The sequence below is a fragment of the Peromyscus maniculatus genome, chromosome 9 (assembly GCF_049852395.1).
Source record: "Peromyscus maniculatus bairdii isolate BWxNUB_F1_BW_parent chromosome 9, HU_Pman_BW_mat_3.1, whole genome shotgun sequence".
Lineage (NCBI taxonomy): Eukaryota > Metazoa > Chordata > Mammalia > Rodentia > Cricetidae > Peromyscus > Peromyscus maniculatus.
The window spans coordinates 66097904-66118942 of record NC_134860.1 but is presented as its reverse complement, the minus strand read 5'-3'; the positions used below and the strand labels follow the sequence as shown (position 1 = coordinate 66118942).

Below are 21039 nucleotides of genomic sequence, written 5' to 3'. Positions count from 1 at the left end.
TGAGAGGAGATATTTTTATCATGGATTGGGGACAGTCCCTAAGAAACTGAAATGCCTTCTTACCCCAGAAGTTCAGCCCATCTTGCCATAGTGGCTGGAACTTATTTTTGGCTGGAACTTATTTTTAGAGATTCATTCACTAAAATGTAGCTAAGACTCACCCTCTGGCTTGTCTGTCCCCTACCTTTCCTCCTGTTGTAATTACATGATAATTTCAGAACATACCTTCCATTTCATACTCCCTGGTCTGTGCTTGGCTACAGACCACTTCCTGATACACCGCCCACGCCTCTTTGCATCATGATGTGTTCCTGAAACCTAACAGCAAACTATTTAATTAGGACTGTTTAACACCAACTATTGAGGATTAATGGGAAAACCGTGCTCTTATTTGTATTGCAACCCAGGTTTATGATATAGGAATAGCAAACACCTGTGATCATAGCCTTGGGAATTATTAGCAATCATTAGTAGCTGCATTCTTAGCGTTTTGACACTAGGAATGTGATCAAGCTCCCAGATGTAGATTAGGTGCTTACTGTACTTGCTGCCAAGGAAAATGAGTGTTCACTTTGACAAGTCCAGAATAATAATTTTGTGCTTTTTTTTTTTTAGCAGTTATACATACACTATGATTCTAGAGAGAAGCTAGAAGGGTTGTATGGAAATCTTTTTCCCCTCAAGATAACAGGTTTAGGAAACATATTTTTTGTGATGAATGGCTGTGTAAAGCACCATTTTTATGCATGCAGATACATTCTTCCAGGGAAGCGGGTCCAAGTCTATTGTGATTTCTTAGTTTTATATGGCTTGAAAAGTGAAAACTGCCTCGACTGTTCTTCCTCATCATGGCCTCCAGCTCTGACCTTTATCCATCCAGGGTGATGCAAATGCCAGCCATTCACATGAGACTGTTTTCATATCTTAGCAGAACCAAAGACAGCCATTCACGCAAGACTGTTTTCATATCTTAGCAGAACCAAGAGTATGGAAGGGCATAGACTGCTGAGTCATGGGAGGAATGTTCAGTGTGTTCTAGCCTAACCTGATTGCCTGTACATTGGCTTCCTAAGTTGAGGCTGGTGTTTTTGTAAAGAGATTTTTTTTTTCTCAACCATGTAGCCTTGATGCAGACTGTAATTCTATACCAAAGCCCTACTTCCACATCCTTTGTGACACATAGCAAATTCTTTATATTTTTTAGTTTCACTGATAATTTAAAATTTGTGAAAGTGTTATTTAATCTGTAACCAAAGAGGTAAACTCAATTTTCTACTTGTAACACACAAAAACAGAGATTATGAAACTATTTTCCGGTTGATATCTTTTTTGTTTGTTTGTTTTTACTCTTCTCTGATACATTACATCCTGACCACAGCCTCCCTTCCCTTCACTTCCCCCCACCCCCCAGATCTACTGCTCCTCCATTTCCCATCAGAAAAGAGCAGGCCTCCCAGGGACAGCAACCCAACACAGCCTAACAAGATGCAGTAAGACCAGGCCCAAACCCTCATAGCAGGGCTGGGGGCTGGGCGAGGCAACCCAGTAGGAGGAGGAAGGTTCCAGGAGGAGGCAGAAGAGTCAGAGACACCTCACTCCCACTGTTAGGAATCCCATAAAAACCTCAAGCTAAACAACCACAGCATGTATGCAGAGGACCTAATGCAGACCCATGCAGACGCCATCACGGCCACATCAGTCCCTGTGGACCCCTGTGAGCCCTGCTTAGTTGATTCTGTGAGCCATGTTCTCTTGCTGTCCTCAGCCTCTCCGGCTCCCACAGTCCTTCCTCCCCTTCTTTCTCAGTCTTTCCCAGGGTTCTTATGCTCGAGAGGCCTACTGGCAGACGTCTGTTGTTCTAACTATAGAGTGCATCTACTTACTGTCTCCTTACATAATACTATTCACAGTAGGATTTCCTGAGGCAAGATGACCAGTGAGTACATCGATGCCTTCGATGGGCGTGGCTATGAGAAAAACCCAGTGTTCAGCTGTTTTTAATATAAAATACTTGTTTATGGGCACCTTAAGTTGTGGAGTCTGTGATAAATGGGAAAATGTCTGTATATAAATACCTTCATGGAGTTTTACAAAAGATTTAAAACCTAGTATGGTATATGGTGTCTTCTTGTTATCTCGGCACTTGGAAGGCTCAGGCCAGGTCCTCCATGAGAGCAACAAATGCTCCTGACTGCTGAGTCGTCTCTTCAGCCCCCTCTGTGCACATTTTAAGTCTCATGGTTAGTGAGAGAATGTGGAATGGGTGACGATCTCAGGCAGTAGTTCTCAACCTTCCTAATACCGCGACCCTTTAATACCGTTCCTCATGTTGCGGCCCCCCACCACCACAAAATTATTTCCGTTGCTGCTTCATAACTGTAATTTTGATTATTGAATCATAATGAAAATATCTGTGTCCCAGGGGTCTTTGGTGACCCCTGGGAAAGGGTCACCTGACCCCAAAGGGGCTGCGACCCACAGGTTGAGAACCGCCTGTCTAAAGCCTCATAGGTACTGATCTTTTGGTGTCCATCTCAGGATTGCTGATAGAACTTGTGAGTGTATGTTGCTGATATCCTTTTGTTCTCCCAGAAAACATAACATGCTTTGTGTTCTCCCCTCCCTTCCCCAGGCTGGTACAGAGGATATGCTCTCCAGAACAAATCTAAAAAGGTATGGCACGCTGTTCCGTTTCTTCGTTCCTTTGACTGCCCGCTAGTCCTCTGTTGTGCTGTGAGATCCCTTTATCTGCTCTCTCTAGCGCTAGTTTGCCTTCCTTTCTGTGACTCTTCCTTTGATCTGAAAACAAAGACCTTGACCCCTGTGCTCAAGAGGAATAGCATAAGTTCCACGGCTATGTTTCCTGGGAGCTGATTCAAGAAAAGGCCCCGACTTCCTGCTGTCTACCCTTCCTGAAGCTGAATAAGGCAGCAGGAGAGTGACAGTGCCCTAGGGGCCTCTGTCAGGAAGGGACAGGACCCACGTCTCCCTGCTTCCTTTACGTCCAATTCTTCACTGCCCAACCTGATGCTGCCCGTCGCCCGATTCATCCATCGAACCAGAGTAGTGACTTCAGTCTGTGAGGCCCATGGAGTAACATGGAGTCATTTCAGTAGAGTTTAACCAACATGTGTAACAGAGAACAAAACTGAACAACGGAGAGACTTAGGACACATTTACCTCGGGCATTCATGCTTATGTGGTTCATGCTTTTCATTGTGTTTTTCTGTTTCGTACTAGACTAGAAGCGTGTTTCTTCTGACTCAGGCAGAGTTTGTGAGACCCTGGCCTAGATGGCTTCCTTTCCCCTTGTCAGGGCAGCTCATCATCAAACTAAAGAAAGGCCAGTGGCCCCGTTACCGCTCCTGGATTTGCTTTGGAGCCCATCAGCGCTTTTTCCTTTGATGGCGCTCGCTGGGGCAGTGTGATGCGCCAGCACTCTCTTTTGTAAGAACGGAGTTGATAGGGCTTTCCTATTTCACAGTTCGCTCGTGTGCCAATAGCAGAGGGTGAGGGAAAACCCTTGAATTTGTCAGGGCAGAAAGGGTAGAAAAATCCACAGTTTTCACTCTTGGACCACGTCACGGGCCAGACGTAGTCCCCACGCAGATTGGCCCGTGAAACTGCCAAATCTCAGGAGAACACAGAGCCTTCGCGCGCCTGCTTGCCGGGTAGAGGTTACGGAAACCCAAAGGCGAGTGTGGCTGCAGTTGGTGACTCTTCAGTCTTGGTGTCTGCACACTTGTACACACACACACACACACTTGAGTCACTTTTTCATAGTCTAACAAAACAAAGGAACGTTGGCTGTCCCTGCAGGTGCCATGTCCCCCTGGTGTGAGCCCCCTTGTCCCTGCCCTGCCCTGCCCTGGCGGCGCAGCGCAGCGTCTCTGCCCACAGTCGAGTCCTGCGCCACATGCCATTTCCAGCCGAGTTGTTCCACTTCTCTTGCTGACGTCAGCATCCCCAGTGTCCAGTGGAGACCCGGGTAGCAGTCCGATGAGCTGGCGTGATGAGAGGACTAGATTGAAGGCCTCGGGGAAGCCGCTGCCTGGCACACTCCCTCCTGCTGTGGGTGGGGTGAGCCCTGTTAGTAGTTATTTTTACTCACAGTTGTGGAGGTTGAGTTTTCAGAAGACAGTAAGAGTTAACACTTCTGGGTGGCAAGGTGGCTCCGCCGGTGAGGACCTGCCGTACAGACCCAGGGACCTGAGTTCAAGCCTGGGATCTCACTGTAGGAGGAGAGAACCAACTCCTGAAAGTTGTCCTCTGACCTCCACCAGAGTTCTGTGGCCTATCCTCCCCCCCTCCCCGACTCCCACAAGATAACAACTTTTTGCTCTGAATGTGTGAGAGACAACGAATGCCTGGGTCACTTAATTCTCAGTCCCTTCCTTTTTAAATTTAGTATGTAAAAAAGTGAACAGAAAACTTCTCCAACAAATCATATGGAATACCAAGGATGGCTGGGCCTGGGGGTACTTAGGAGACTAAGACAAGCCTTACTGGTGTCCTCTTTCCAAATTATTTGAATGGCAGGCACTTACCTAGCACACAAGAGGCCCTGGGTTTGATCTCACCACCACCACTGCAATAACAACAACAACAACAACAACAAAAATAACAGCCAAAACCAGTAGGTACTGTTAAAACATGGTCCCAGACCTTTACCCTACACAAGGATTTGTTCCAGCATAGAAGTCCTTCCTTTCTAAGGCATTCTCTACTTTCCTGAAATGTCTGCATCCATCCAGCCAGTGGTGCCCTCTGGTCTGACTCAGTTAACATCTGAGGGATATGTGTGTGTTTGTAATATGGCTGGGTTTTTGTTGTTCTTGTTCTTAATTAAAATGTTCTTTAAAACCTTTAAGCATAGGCTGGGTGGTGGTGGTGCACGCCTTTAGTTGCAGCACATGGGATGCAGAGGCAGGTGGATCTCAGTGAGTTCAAGGCCAGGCAGCCTGGTCTACAAAGTGAGTTCCAGGACAGCCAGGACTGTTACACAGAGAAACCCTGTCTCAAAAAACCAAACCAAACAAATAAGCAAACAAAACCCTGTAAGCTTGAAAACTTCACCTTTTGGAGAAAACTATTTCAGTAAGAGCTCCTCTGTCCCTTGATAAAGAAAAACCTGAACAGAATTTGGCACAATTATTGTGCATTGATTTTTTTTTTTACACTAAATTATCTTTCTTTGTGGAGATCCAAGAAACAAAGATGGAATTAAAGGCCTCAGTCTTGAATTTTTGCTGAGTGTGACACCCCTTCATTAAGAGATGCAGCCTGATAGAAATCCTCTCCTCTGCTGGTCCCTCCTTTTCCTGTCTTGGGGAAAGAGCCATTTGAAAGGACAATTGTTTTCATGGAAATTATTGGTGTCGTTTATAAGCCAACTTACCCATTTGGCTCGGTGATAAAAGGGAGCGAGTGGCTTTGCAAATTGAGGAAGACTAGAGCCTTGAAGGAATTGATCATTCATCTTGGCAGGGCTGCGGGTGTGTGGACAGGATAACAGAGAGAAAATCATTAGCTGGAATTTATTCAAGTGAGTAGGCTACATTGAGAAGAGGAAGGCAGAATCGAGAGACATCAGTTGGCCCTGGCCTTACCAGAGACACTAAATGGCTACAAATGGCCAAGTGCCACTATGGCACAATGATGCTGTGGATGACAGAGCAGTGAGCTCACCAAATGAATGGGCTCTGGATAGCAGCACCTTGTGCCTGCACACCTGTGTAGATTATCTGCCCTGGTCAACATCAGTGTCTCAAAGTCCTCATCTGTTTATGTTTCTGAGGACCAGTAGCATGACTGGCTCCCAGGGACCAGCTCAGCCCAGTCACTATAAATTCAGAAGCTTTTTTTTTTTTTTTTTTTTTTTTTTACCTTCTTGATTTGAAAAATATTTTGCCAGAATTTTTCTTGGGATTAGCAGTGTTACATTTGGGGTTTTTGGGGATTTTTGTTTGTTTGTTTGTGTGGTTGGCTGGTTCCTAGTATTAAACCTTCCACATCTTAAACATTTCCTGATTTAGAGCTGTGTGCTAGCCTCAGCAATGTTACAGCTTATTTTAAACTTGTAACTATTACTTTTTTGTATACTTAAAAGCTTTTAGTACATTCATCTCTTTTTGTGTTTATGCATGTGTGCACACGCACATGCTTGCTCATGTGCCATAGCATGAATGTGGAGGTCAGAGAACAATTTGCAGGAGTCAATTCTCTGTTTCCACCATGCGGGTCCTGGGATTCAAACTAGGGTTGTCAGGGCTGGCAGCAAGCACCTTTTCCCACTGAGCCATCTTGTTGGCCCATAACTTCTACTTTCAGCTGATTACTCCTCTCCAACCCCTTTTCCATTTTTGAGACATGTTCTCTCACTGGCATGGAATTCACTACTTCAGCTGGACTGGCCAGCCAGCCCCAGCGTTCTGCCACTCCCTGACTCCCTAGCTCTGAATGACAGGCCTGACCATCAAGCCCAGCTTTGCGTGAGCTCTGGGGATTCAGCACAGCTCCTCATGACTACACGGCAAGTACTTTACCAAGTGACCCACCTCTCCAAACCCAGTTTCGTTTTAAGGCAGTGCTTATACCTTCTCCAGTTATTATACATTGTATATGCATTGAGACCACTCTACCTCATGAATAGAGAGGCAAGCATTATGTGTCAATGAAGTTTTTTTTCCCTTAGATTAAAAATATGACTGCTTCCAAATAATTTCAATAGGAAGAAGACATTCAGATACGGTCAATTAAATATATTAAAGCTGAGAATAAAAACTGAGAAGTATTATACATCAGAGTTCTCTAATTGGGCAGGTTCTGTAATGGGTGAGTGTTCGATCATGGATAGATACAGAGTACTTGTTTAAAAAAAGAAAAAGGAGGATATAGAAAAGGGTAGATTATTGAATCTACTCTGAAAAGAAAAAAAGGGAAGATACAGAAATGATAAGATAAAATGTAGATTTTTAAATCTACTCAGAAAAGAAAAAAGAGAGAATATGGATATGATAAGATAAAAAGGTAGATTTTTGAATCTATTTTTAAAAAGGAATTACTTGTTTTAAATAGTATAAGTAATGAAAATTGTCTGGATTTGTCAAATGTTAATGGACTGGACATTGTTAATGTATATAATGGTGTTTTTTTGTCTGAATCTGTCACATGTTAATGGACTAGACATTGTTTTTTTTTGTTTTTGATTTTTGTTTTTTGTTTTTTGTTGGTTTCTTTTGGTTTTTCGAGACAGGGTTTCTCTGTGTAGCTTTGCGCCTTTCCTGGATCTCACTTCGTAGCCCAGGCTGGCCTTGAACTCACAGAGATCCGCCTGGCCCTGCCTCCCGAGTCCTGGGATTAAAGGCGTGAGCCACCACCGCCCGGCCTGGACTAGACATTGTTAATGTAATTCTTGACTCTATATGTTGTATATACTTGTTGTATGTATTTTTTCTTATATTAGTTATAACTTTTTAAATTTTAAACAAAAAAGGGGAAATGTAGTTGATATATTGTACACCCCAATAAACTTATCTGGGGGTTGGAAGAACAGAATACCCACTATATTAAACATAGAGGTCAGGCAGTTTAATTCTAACATTCCAGAGGCAGAGATCCCTCCAGATCTCTGTGAATTCAGGGCCACACTGGAAACAACCAGGCATGGTGACACACACCTGTAATCCCAGCACATGAGATCTCATGTCTTGCTTGGGAAAGGCACATGCCTTTAATCCCAGGAAGTGATGGCAGGAAGCAGAAAGGTATATAAGGCGTGAGGACAAGGAACTAGAGGTTTTTAAGTTTTTAGGCTTTTAGCAGCAGTTCAGCTGAGATCCATTCGGATGAGGACTCAGAGGCTTCCAGTCTGAGGAAACAGGACCGGATGAGGGGTTGTCGAGGTGAGGTTAGCTGTGGCTTGTTCTGCTTCTCTGATCTTTCAGAAATCACCCCAATACCTGGCTCCTGAGTTTTTGTTTTTGTTTTTTATTAATAAGACTGTTTAAGATTTGTGTTACAATGGATTGACACTGAAATAAAAGAACAATGAAAACAAATATAGATAAATCCATGAAAATCCCTTATGATAGTGTGTGAAAGTGATTGTTAGTCACTGTTGCTCTCTCCATATCACATCATAGTTGTTCCTCTTTTAGATATCAACAGTGACCTGGTGTCTCCAGTGTTACATTGAATTTGTGTTTGTTTTTATTGCTGCTTAATCGGTCTCCCCTAATCACTCTGTATCCTATACACTTGAAGAAACTCAAGGCACCTCCCCCCCCCTCTCTCGTGTGTGTGTGTGTGTGTGTGTGTGTATGTGTGTTTGTGTGTGTCTGTCTCACTCTGTGTGTGTGTGTGTGTGTGTGTGTGTGTGTGTGTGTGTGTGGTCTCATCAGTAGAGGGACTGGCATTGTACGTTTTCACTAGTACATCACCCTGTCTGGTTGAAGAGATGGGGCCCTTTGCTTCTGCCTAAAGCAGTTGCAGGGCCCCTCTGCCATCACCCATGCTGAGATCAGCTTAGTCCCCAAAGTTCTGACCATTTCTTGTTTTATTGGTGAAGGATGAAGAGAGAGAGAACACTGCATAGACAAATTTAGCATATGAAATTGGCCACAGGAGCAACCACTGTCAAAGTTCCTGGTTTCTTGTCCTGTTAAGGATTATGAGTGCATGCACATTTTCAGCTATGGTCCTGTGGACTGTGGGCTATCTCCACCACCACCTGTGTGGCCAGCAGTCTCTGACATTTAATGTCCACAGAGATCATGCCAGCCCTCCCCTGAGCAAGGCTAGGAGTAATTGACCCAAGATGCCAGCTAGTTCGTCTGCTGTGCCATGTGAACTATTCGAAAGCAAGGCCCGATGACTCATTCCCCGTGTGGCATCTTGAGGGTGTTGCACAAGGAGACACAAGCTTCAGTATTCAAGAGAACTCTGTGGACGGTTCTATCCTACTGAGAAATCTTCTCTGCAACTCTCTAGTTCCCACCCAGTGGTTTTGTGCCCTTCCCTTGGGACTTTTTTTTTTTCTTATTGTCGATAGTGAACAATGTCCTAATACTGATGTAGAAAGTAGAAATGCCTCTTGGGGTTACAAAATGGAGAACAACTGGAGACTATGAAGGGTGAAAAATGATTAGGTAACTAATGATTTGCAGTTAGTCTTCAATAAAAGTGCTGACAGGAATTCTTGTAGGAAGCTACTTAAATGTTAGTGATTCCATCTCACTCATGAGGGGCCGGCCCTTTAATGGATACATCATGGCATGCTGGCTCTGTAAAGATTCTAGGTTCTCAGTATTACATTGCTTGCCATTGTTGGATTTCTGAGCTGATGGGGCACTTTGCCTTTTTATTTTCAAAACATCTTATGCATCGTGAGCCCAAATCTTAATTTCTACTATTTCAGTATTTCCATCCTTCCTTCGTTGAAATATAGTTGGTCATGATAAGTGATGCCCTGAAACCCAGTTGGGAATTTCCTTTTGTCGAGGTGGGCATAACCCTCCTTGAAATATTTATGCTCTTGACTTTGAGATTGTTTTTAATGGCTGTATAACAAGAGTTTTCTTTCTATAGGGTATTTTCCCTGAAACATACATCCACTTGAAAGAGGCAACTGTAGAAGATGGAGGGTAAGTGCCAATCCAGGAAGACCACTATAAAGTGATGAAGATGTGAGATGACCGTGAAAGAATGCCCTACACCCATTGATGTCCTTCTCCTGTCATTGGTTTCCCTTGCCTCATATAGTTCCTCTTTCTGTCTTCTCTTTCTGTACTTGTTCCTCCTGGACACCCTTCCCCAGAATAGTAAAGACAGCAGTGGTGAACTCTGAGGGCCTTCCACTTCCTCTCGGAGTTCCTGACTGCTCACTGTGTATGTGAATGTGAGTCCATGTGAACCTCCGGGGAAGGGGGACATCAGTCTGCCCTCCTCAACTCTCAACCTAGAACGCATCACTTAGTTGCAAGTACCCCTCAGAGTTTTCACAGCTTCCTGGAGGAAAGCGCTGGTGGTGGGCTTGGGTGAGATACCAGGGAAGCCGTGTATGGGGCTGTGCTGTGTCGTTTTGAGCACTCATTTCTTGACCATGGCATTTGTCCTGCAGAGTCCTGACTCTGTGGCCGCTAAGGAAAACAGGACACTCGAAGTAGGAAGAGAGAATTAAGAAAGTAAAAACTTGGGCTGGAGAGATGGCTCAGAGGTTAAGAGCACTGACTGCTCTTCCAGAGGTCCTGAGTTCAATTCCCAGCAACCACATGGTGGCTCACAACCATCTGTAATGAGATCTGGTGCCCTCTTCTGGCTTGCAGTCATATATGCTGTATACATAATAAATAAATCTTAAAAATAAATAAATAAATAAAAATAATAATAATAAAAAAAAAAGAAAGTAAAAACTTGCCTCCATGGCTGGTGCCAGGGAGGCTCTCACAGAATCCTGGAACCTCTAAACTAGATGAACATCTTTGAGAAGTCCTAAGCTCAGCACCCCCATTTTAAGACAAGAGGTAGAGGCATGCTCGAGTTCTCGCGGGTCGTCCACAGCAGAACCAGCACTAGTAACTATTCTCGACCACCTCCTCCAGGAATCCTCTTCCCAGGGGGCCGTTCCTGGGCAGCCTCCGAATGTCACTTGTGAAGGCAAAGTAGGAGCTCTCTTCTAACTGGATCTGCCAGGTGAAAGATGGGATGCTCAGTTAACTGTTTCTCAGTCAGAAGATAGATACAGATGCTCCTGGACTTGTGGTTACCTCCTTATGAACCCACCAGAGTTAAAAATGTCACAAGTAGTCAGGCATCACAGGAAAGTCCATCATTTTATACAATTAATGTATGCTAATAAAAAAGAATAACAAGAAATGCATTTATTTCACCTAACATACCCTCGCCCAGCCACCTCCAGTGTACTCAGAACACTTACGTTAGCTGACAGTTGGGCAAAATCATCTAACCCAAAGCCTGTTTTTCGATAGGGTAGCATAGTCTTCCTGTAATATGTTCAACACTGCAGAAGTGAAAAAACAGCACCTGTGAGTGTATACTTCCCAGACATCTTAGAGTTGCAAAATCAGACTCTCCTAAGTCGGGGACCACCTGCAACTTTCCAAAGCTAGCGTGTCACAGATGGTTCATGAGTCACATTTGCCCTAATGTATCGCGTTACTTGACCTGAACTTCACACTTTGCTCCATCCTATGCTTGCATGTTCGCACGGTGGTCCTCTTGCTCTTCCCTGCGTGTTTGCATGCCTTTGCTATCTTTCTCCTGTTGATAATTGTAGGAACTCCAGGGATAATTTGTGTGAGTAAATGCAGTTAAGCCCTACTGAGAGTGAGGATGTTGGTTTGTTTCCATTTTCCATGTTGAGAAGCAATAGATGAGAAGAAGACCCAGTCCTTTCTAGAAGAGGACATGGATCAATCCTTGCAAACAGATCTTTGAGTGAGATCACATGCCATGTACCTCTCTACAAAATGGAGCAGCTGCCCAATTGAACCAGCTATTACACAGCTTGGTCATTGTCACTTTCAGAGAGATTTAACATGGGGAAGTAGAGTCTAGGCTTAGCCTTTGCCATGCAAAAACTCAGCTTAGTTTATAGATTGTGCTGTTCTCAGTTCCTTGCGTTTTGGCTCATGTTTACTTGTGTTCAAGTTCTCCAAACTGTATAGCCCTTCAGAGGCAGATGGATTTATTTCAAACCATAGCAGCCACATTCCTGCCTTTGATTGTCAAGAGTATATTGATTGGGAGAGGCAACTCCTATCATGTGCAGTAAAGTGTACATCTCTTTGATTCCCTGTAGGCAGCATGAAACTGTGATTCCTGGGGAGTTGCCGCTGGTTCAGGAACTCACGAATACTCTACGAGAATGGGCCGTCATCTGGCGCAAGCTCTATGTGGTAAGCTTCTCCTGGGGCTCCCCTAGTGGTGGTCTTGGGTGCCATTTCTGGACCCTCAGTCTGACTGTTAAGACTGCAGAGCCATCTTCTGCATTGAGCGAGATGAGCCTTCCCTAGAGCCCACGATGCTGGAAGCCAGCTGATTCTCATTTCCCCAGAGTTGGGCCACTGATAAAGAGATTATAGAGGGAAGTGGGTGTGATCATAATTCACTCTTGCTGATTGTGAAAGTAATAATGAGTTATAACTGCAAATGTTCACCAAGGCCTTCTTGGGTGCCTTAAACCATGATCCCTCACCACATGGCTATAAAAAAGATGAAGTTACAGCTGTTACTATTCTAGCAGAAACCCAAGGCACTTGCTGTTAGCATCTCTATCTATGCCAACAAATAGACATTTATAAACACCATAGTGCTCAGCCTTCTGAAGGGGGCATTTATAACCATGTCCACTGGACCTTGTAGACTCTGAACCATATATAGTGATAAGCTAAGGTCAGGCTCACTTAAGTATTCTCTCCCCCCACTGTTTGGATCTCTGGATGCTAATACAAAATGCTAGTTCAGTGGGAAATCTCATAGGATTCTATGTGTACAGGAGTATTCTCTGTGTGACAACCACTATTATGAGTTGTATGTGTGTTTACAACTGGGACTTTGTGGTTTAAATGTAATCTGTCCCTTCTGAAGTTCATGTTAGAGTTGAATCCATTGTGAGGCATTGAGAGGATGAAGGCTGGGACCCAGAAATGGCTCACCAAGTAAAGGCACTTGCATTCCAGCCTGACAATCTTAGTTGAGTCCTCTGGATCCACATGACGGAAGGAAAGAGCCAACTTCTGTACGTTGTCCTCTGACCTCCTTACGCATATTGTGGTGTGCATGCCCTGCCCCAAGGAAATAAATAAACAGAATTAGGGAAGAAAATCTTACATGGGTGGAAATTTAATCCAGTTGTAGTGCTTAGAGGAGAAGACTTGGGAGGTGGGTGTAAGAACATTAACATGGAGGCTCATGATGGAACTCCTGTGGCTTCATATGAAGAGGGAGAGAGCCCAGAAGACAAGACATGTACAAACTGTGTGTCTCACCATGTGCTGTTCTCTACCAAGAAAGCCATTGCCACATTAGCTCCTTAGTTTTGCTCTAAACTGAGCCAGGGGGCATCTTCTCTTTAAACACAGCTGCCCTGCAATGGGACTAGGACCTGGGACTCACAGCATTCAACATCATCAGAATAGAAACGGCCATTTTGCAAGTGCACAAGACACTCAAAGTCCATTACCAGCATGGCAGACTCTTCTCCAGTCTTAAAAAAAAGCTTCCCTTAACCCTGGAACCCACGACTAATGTTGCTTCTCAGGAGGCTGCTGTGGGACGGTCTGTATGTCAAATTGCTCTGATTGGTCAATAAATAAAACACTGATTGGCCAGTGGCCAGGCAGGAAGTAGGTGGGACAAGGAGAGAGGAGAATTGTGGGAAGCAGAAGGCTGAGGCGGAGAGTCACTACAGCCGCCGCCATGACCAGCAGCATGTGAAGACGCCGGTAAGCCACCAGCCACGTGGCAAGGTATAGATTTATGGGAATGGTTAATTTAAGATAAAAGAACAGTTAGCAAGAAGCCTGCCACGGCCATACAGTTTGTAAGCAATATAAGTCTCTGTGTTTACTTGGTTGGGTCTGAGCGGCTGTGGGACTGGCGGGTGACAAAGATTTGTCCTGACTGTGGGCAAAGTAGGAAAACTCAAGCTACAGGAGGCCTTTACTGGTGAGCACCAGTGGGTCTCGTCTATTTAGGGGACTTCCAGGCTTCTGTGGGTAACAAGGAAGTCATATGGTGAGTAATGCATTCTCTGACTAGACATGGGAAGAAGTTCATGAGTCTTTAGGCTAGATAGCTGGACCCGGGAGTCATTCTCTTTTCTTTATGTGGCCAGTCTGATTAAGTTACAGGGATACCCCCATTCTTGTCCTTGCACTAAAGCAGTAACCAGACCTCATTCCAGGGCCAGTCCTAAGCGTTCACACAGAATTTCATTCCATTCAGGGCTGTGTATTCCAGGATAAATCATAACCTTAGAAATCACCAACCCTTTGTGGGGAAAGCACGTGGCACTTCTCTGCCTACCCAACCTTCAAAGCCTCATTTGTGTTCTTTCTTTTTCATAATGTGTCTTCTAAACAAACTGATCCTTAATGTTCCCTTCTGGACCATCGAACACTTACTGCTGAATGCATGGTCTGGCCCTTGGGACGTTATGCTCATATTGAAGGTGGTCTTTTGATTTCTTCAGACTTAGTTGATGAGAGCACTAACTCTGAGCCTCTAAATCACACACTCTGGGAAGGGAAGGATACGGCTGTCATTCCTGTGGCCTCCATTGATCAACTTGTACTTACATTGAAAGCACTCCCGTTCTGGTTAATTGATTGCTTCGTGGTGGATATAGAGGGTTGATGGGTGAGAAATTGCATGGACATGGGTTTATTCCTTAATGTTCTTTGTGGAAATGGTTGAGTGGAGAAATGTATGAGGTAAGTACAGGCTGAGTATCCTGCATTGGCTACGTTCTGATGTTGTAATGAAATACCTGAGGGAGAGCAGCTTACAAAGAAAGGAGACAGCTTTATACCATAGTCCTTGAGGCTCAAGGACCTGATGATAGGAGTTGGTTCAACTCTGGCAGGTACCTTGTGGTGGATGGTGTCACAGTAGCAGTACGTATGTGAAGGAACACTCAGATGGCATGACAGGAAAGCAGAGCATGGAGAGGTACCTCATGTATGAGAACCCTCTCCAGATACCTAATGAGGTTGGTACTTCCAGTACCCTCTCGCTAATCTCCACTCCTCAGGATCCTACTACCTCTTAACATTGCCATGCCAACCATCCAGCGCATGATTCAAACTGCATCATAGGCAAACCATGGCCAGTCCTAATCTAAAATTCAAGCATCAAAAACTCAAAATGCTCAAAAACTCAAAGCATTTTGAGCACATGCGTGATAACACATGTGGAAAAGTCTGTCCTACCCCTGGCCTCTTGAGTGAAGCTTCCTGTCTGTACAAAAATTATCTTGAGACTATGTTGAATTCTGTTGAGGCCATTGTCGCTGAAGGCAGAGATGAATCATAGACAAATTTAATATTTAGATGTAAGTGCCACCCCTAGGAGAGCTCATTAGGTCTATGTAAATATTTCTTGAAAAATTGAAAAAAAAAACAAAAAACAAAAAGCAAAAACCTTCTCACATCCCAGGCATTTCAAATCATTTCAAATCCGGGGTCAAGGAGTTTTTGTTCCTGTTGTTTCTGTCCTGTGTAAGTACAGAGAGGCTGACTAAAAAGACCTTTTCTGTCTCTCTAAGAGATGACTTTATGGCTCGTTTTCTTCACTGTGTCCTCTTGTAACCACACATGATCAAGACATGTTTCCCGGGGGAAAAAATAGGGTGGGAAGTGTAGCTCAGTGGTGGAGTGCTTGCCTGGTGTGCATGAGGCCCTGGGTTCCATAACCAGACAGACAGACAGATACAAGCAGAGAGAGAGAGGTGTCGGGGGAGAGGAGCAGGGAGAGGGAGGGAGAGAGGGAGAGAAACAAGAATGAGGAAATAGGACCATGTACCTGTCCTGTCAATAATGCCCCACCCCCACCCCAGCAGTTCCAGAGTGATGAGCTGATAAGCACTTTTGAACATTTCCTTTGTGAGCCCCCCACCCACCCATTTAGTAGCAGAATTGAGTTTTAAGTACAAAGCCAAGTGAATTAATTGATTTTTTTTTTCAATTCTCTCTCAGAGGACAGCACATTTTTTTTCCATCTTAGAAATCTGACCAGATAACTTGTAAACGCCTTACAGCTGCTACTGATGGGCTGTGAAAGGCATTGATGGTGGGCGGTGCTTAGTCATTGTCTGGTCCAGGGTCTGATTGTGTTTGGGATACCTGCTTATCCACTGAGGAGCGGTCCACAGCAATGAGTTTGTTGTTAGTTACCCTCCGCTCCCCAAGCCCCTTTCCCAAGGCGTTGACAGTTCATCTCAGGCAGAATTTCTTTCTCATGTTAAAGAAGCAAACCTCAGATCTCCTGTTTCACTGGGAAGTATTAAAAGGGGAACACCCTCTCATCTCTAGTTTCCAAGTCTCTCCTCCCCGGTGTGTTTTAGCATTTTGTTCTGGGATTCTGCACATGTGTTCCTTTATTCTACGTAAACATAAATGTGGGCTCTGCCAGCATACATTAATACATTACTATGTTCACACTCCCATCTATTTCCTCCCATAGATTAGTTTTTTAGTTTGTAGTTCTGGGGACTGAACCCAGGGCTCTGTACATGTTAGGCAAGGACGCTACCATGAAGCTACATCTGCAGGAATTCCTTCTTTCAACTTTGAATCAGGCATTCTGATGATGTTGTTAACCACCTCTAGGATGCCCAGAAACTCTGTGTCTCTCTGTGCTTCCTGGGTATTCTGAGTGATGTTTTTAACCACTTCTAGCATGCCCAGGAACTCTGTGTCTCTCTATGCTTCCCGGTTCTGCTCATTTCTGTCTGGTGTCTTTGCACATTTACGTTGTTGTTCCAGTGTTTTCTAGGAGGGAGAAATGCAGCCCACTAACCGTAAGCCCAGCCATGAGGTCACTGGATTATTCCAGAAATGTTTGTCTCTTGGTTCTAGAAATTATAAAGTGTGAAACCATCAGAAATACCTCACAATGGGGAGGGAGACATCCATATTGAGGAGACGGGACCCCTCATCCAGAGTGGAGAAAAGGTAGAGGCTGTTTGTCCACAAGAGCCTCCCCATGGTCCCTCTTTCCTCCTGAGAGTATGTTACTGATCTTATTTCAACTGTTTTTCCTGGTGGGTGTTGACCTTATGCTATGGGGGGAAAACAAGCTGTAGGAGCCCAACGCCCATGTTAACTGAGAAACAGGTTTCCCCCTGCATGCCTTGTTCAAACTAGGTCTGTGATCTTAAGCAAATCATTCAGAATCCCCAAACTTCTGCAGGATTTTGACACCTTGTAAAAGTGATAGAGAATTTCGTTCCCTTTCTGAGTACGTATTTTTATATCCTAGCTTCATGAAGCTGTGGAAGCATGAAAAAGGACTGTGGCAATATCATTGTGCATGCAGCTAGTAGGTCAAGGACCCCACCAGTGCAAACCTGTGATGGTTAATACTGTCCCAGTTGGAAGTAGTAACCACAGCCGATGGCCCTCCCACTGGACAGCCTTGACTCAGAGCTTCCCTCTCCCCAGCTGTGGCTGTCAGGAACACGGGAACTGCTTCTGTGTGCCACACTTATCCAAGGCCACTGCCTTTCTCTCCTGTAATCATCTTGGGCAGCGTGGCCTTGAGCAGTTGGGAGCAGGCTAGATTTCGTCTGCTGTAGATAGCAAGTTTTCTTGATCAAGGTTCAGGTCTAGGAGGCACAGATACTTCCAGAATGCGGAGTGTATGTTCACAACAGTTCTTGGTAAGCATTGCCCGCAGAACTGCCTCTTGGTTGGCTCAGGCACTGGGCGTTTCCAGGGCTTTATCAGGAAAGGAGGAAACATCTTGATCAGTGAGGTCACCTGGTGATGGGCCAAGGTGGTGGACACTGGGGCTGGACAGATCAAGCAGTTCTTAGAGGGCTACCTCCCTATCTGTGTATGGGTTGTTTTGGTTTGGTTTTGGTTTTTTTGAGACAGGGTTTCTCGCTGTAACAGTCCTGGCTGTCCTAGAACTCACTTTGTAGAACAGGCTGGTCTCAAACTCACGGAGATCTGCCTGCCTCTGCTTCCCAAGTACTGGGATTAAAGACATGGCCACCAATTGCCCGGCTAGGGTATGCATTTTTATATTCAGAAAAATCTACAAAGCTAATAAGAGTCACAGAAAACAAACAGCCTTTTAGCAGAAAGAACATAGATCTGGCAGCCTAAGCAAAGTCCTTGACTTTCTGGGTTCTCATCTCCTCTCCTATAATTGAAATTAGATATTTTGTATGCCTTGAACATTCACTGTGAGAGTTCAGGGAGTTGGTCCATGGGATGTCCATGGCAGCACTGGGCACGCTGCATCTCCAAAGTGCCATTGACTTTAGAAGGACAGCTCCATCACACCAGAGAACACTAGCATTTGTCTGTCCACCCAGCTGTGGCCGTTGCTTCATCTTCCAGCTTGGGGCTGAAGGGGCAGAGGTGAACCATGGCTGGCTCCCTTTCCACTGTGGCATTATTTCATTCCTCCAGGCAGGTGAATTGACACTTCCCATCTATTCTCCTCTGCTGCCCCAGGAGATTTGTGTTCCCCAGCTGTGACATACAGCCGGGGACCTCTGGCCTTTGCTTTCCAGGGGCACCTCTTTGCACATCCATACAAGTCCCCCTGCCATGTGGTTAGACATGCCGCAAGGACTTAGACATGGCTGTAGCTGTATGAGACAACTTACCAGTTAGCTATACCCAGTTAGTTTTGTATCCAAGTCTCAAACTCCTGATCCTCCTGCCTCAGCCTCATGAGTGCTGGGATTATAGGTATGTACCACCATACCGGACTAGATATACCTTTTCTTTTAAAGGATTATTTGTTGTTACTTTTTTTTTTTTTAATGTGTGCTCATGTGTATGTATGTGGATGTAAATGTGGGTGCCTTCAGCGGTCAGAGGCTTTGCAGCCACCCAAAGCTGGAGTCACAGATGGTTGTTGAACTCTTGATGTGGGTGCCGGAAACCAAATTAGGATCTTCTGCAAGAACTAGGTATGCTGAGCCATCTGCCCACCCCTGCTTTTCGAATATAAACAGCCATGTATCCCAAGTCACGGTGATGGTATTTTCTCAATTGAGAAGATGGTGGTAACAGTGGAGCGAGTGTTTTCCAATACAGGACTGTTTGGGAAGCCTGAGACATAAGCAAACCATTCACCACCTTCCTCACTGGGGTGCAGCCCAGGGGCTCTTCCCAGTGGAGAAGGAGCCCAGTGAGTTTTTTTTGAGGCAGTCTGCTCTTTCTGTACGTTTTAGAGCTGGAGTCTATTCCTTCTTCCTGAAGGGAAAGAGCCTGGTGATAGTAGTTAACACACACCGTGGAATCAGGGAGTTTAATTGTTAACATGTATTCCTAGGAAGGACTGATCTCCCTTCACTTAAAAGTTGCTTCCAGGGCTGGAGAGATGGCTCAGAGGTTAAGAGCACTGACTGTTCTTCCAGAGGTCCTGAGTTCAATTCCCAGCAACCACATGGTGGCTCACAACCATCTGTAATGAGATCTGGTGCCCTCTTCTGTATACATAATAAATAAATAAATCTTAAAAAAAAAAAAAAGTTGCTTCCAAAATAAAACCTTGTGCCCGCTCTAGTTCTGGAGGACTGTGGAATAGAGAGGTGGGGGCAGGGAACATGCAGGGCATGCTGAGTCACCCTTTCTTGTCACACCCGTGGTTTTATTTCCAGGCTAATGAAGGCTCGCCTCTGAGCTGTCCGTCATTGAGGACTGCAGTAGCACGCACTGAAGTACAGTTTAACTGGTCTCCCTTTGGTCTCCTGTTGAAACTGGTTTCGTCCTCAGGCAGGACGTGTGATCTGTGAATTACAAGCTCTGCTTCCATGTGGCTTTGACAAGAAACAAAATGTGGCATGGAAATGCTGGAGTGTTTTCTTTAAAAAAACAAAAAATCAAACCTTTGCCAGGCAGGCCAAGCTTTTCTGGAGTGGGAAGCGGAAGTAAGGATGGGTAGGATGCATGGCTGGATAGTTCACTCAGTCTGGACCCAGAAGTTAACAGCTACATGGAAAAGACTTCTTGAGATTATTGCAAAGCTCCATCCTTGGGGAGCATTTGTATAATTCCCACCGAGTGTGTGCAGAGCAAGGCAAAGAAGTGAGGCAGTCGGAAGCAGCCAATCAGGAAGTTGCGTGGTAGGATTGATGGAGTTGAACAGCTCGGTCATAGCCTGGAAGATGTCTTTGGGCAGGGATCTTTGCCCGAAGTCACATAGCAAGTGCATGATAGAATTAGAAATAGAAGCCAAGCCCCCATATGTTCCCTCGGGCACTGTTCCTTCTAAATCATAAAACCCCATGGAAGAAGAAGGAGAGGAGGTGAGCAGAACCTGTGTCCTGACACCTAATCAGTCAATATCGTGGCTGGAACAGCCTCCAGATTTCCGTGATACTCCCCGGGTGACTGCTGCATTTCTGTCACCATGGGGGGGCGGGGGAAGCTATCTGTTCTTGTGCCTTGGTCTTTCTCTCCAGAAATTCTAACAAAGAAGGGAAAAGGATAAACATCTGGATTAGAAAAATACACCAAGTGAGATAGAGGGATGGCTGTATTGTCTGGTAGAAAACGGTATCTGGGGTGTGTTCCGTACGGTATCGGTTCCTCACTCAAATTGAAACCAGACTGTTCTTTTAAAAATTTAAGCCCTCAGATTTGTTCCCAGGTTCCTACTAGATCCCAGGATCGTGCTGACCTTTGCAGAGATGATGTGGCAATGGCTAACTTTGGAGAAGACCAAAGATGGTGGAGGAGAGGCTCTGTAGAGGGCTGACTTGGGTTGTGTAGGATGTAGGAAGCAGAGGCCAGCATGGAGAGCCTTTAGTCCATTTTCTGCTCCCAGCACAGAACACCAGAGCCAAGGGACTGTATAAAAAGAATGGGTTTGTTTTGCTCCCAGTTTTGGAAACTGAACGTTCAGGATCGGGCACCTGTATCTGTTCATCCCTATTGTCCTGTCCATATCACAGAAGATTGCTTCATGGCAGGATTGTGTACAGGGAGTAGACCTCACAGGGTGAGGCAGGAGTGATTCCCAGCCCAGGGCTGCACTCTTTCCTAACAACTTTATCAAGAACGAACATACTGTCCTCACCTTAGCCAGAGAGCTGCCTCCTGCTGCTGCTGTGGTCGGCAGTTACTAGAATCATAACCGGTCCAAGAGCTGAGAGGAAGCGACTCTTGGACCGGTTAGGATTATAGTAACTGTAGAAGTAGGATGTGGAGAGTTCAGCCGGAATGAGACACCTGTACCACATCACACCCCCACCCCTAACCCCGTTGTCACCAAGGCTCAGGGAACATCATCTTGTGAAAGGGGGCCAGAAAGAATCTAAGAAGGCTAGGG

The 21039-nt window shown here is 45.1% G+C and overlaps 1 protein-coding gene across 1 annotated transcript in view; it reads left to right on the top strand.

Annotated features, from left to right (window-relative positions):
- The window catches only part of Dock5 (dedicator of cytokinesis 5), a 191216-nt gene that overhangs the window by 67962 nt on the left and 102215 nt on the right, over nt 1–21039 (top strand). Inside the window, exons 3-5 of the mRNA XM_006992034.4 lie at nt 2633–2673; nt 9589–9644; nt 11822–11918. Of these exons, the coding sequence (XP_006992096.1) occupies nt 2633–2673; nt 9589–9644; nt 11822–11918 (194 nt within the window). The remainder of the gene's footprint in view (nt 1–2632; nt 2674–9588; nt 9645–11821; nt 11919–21039) is intronic.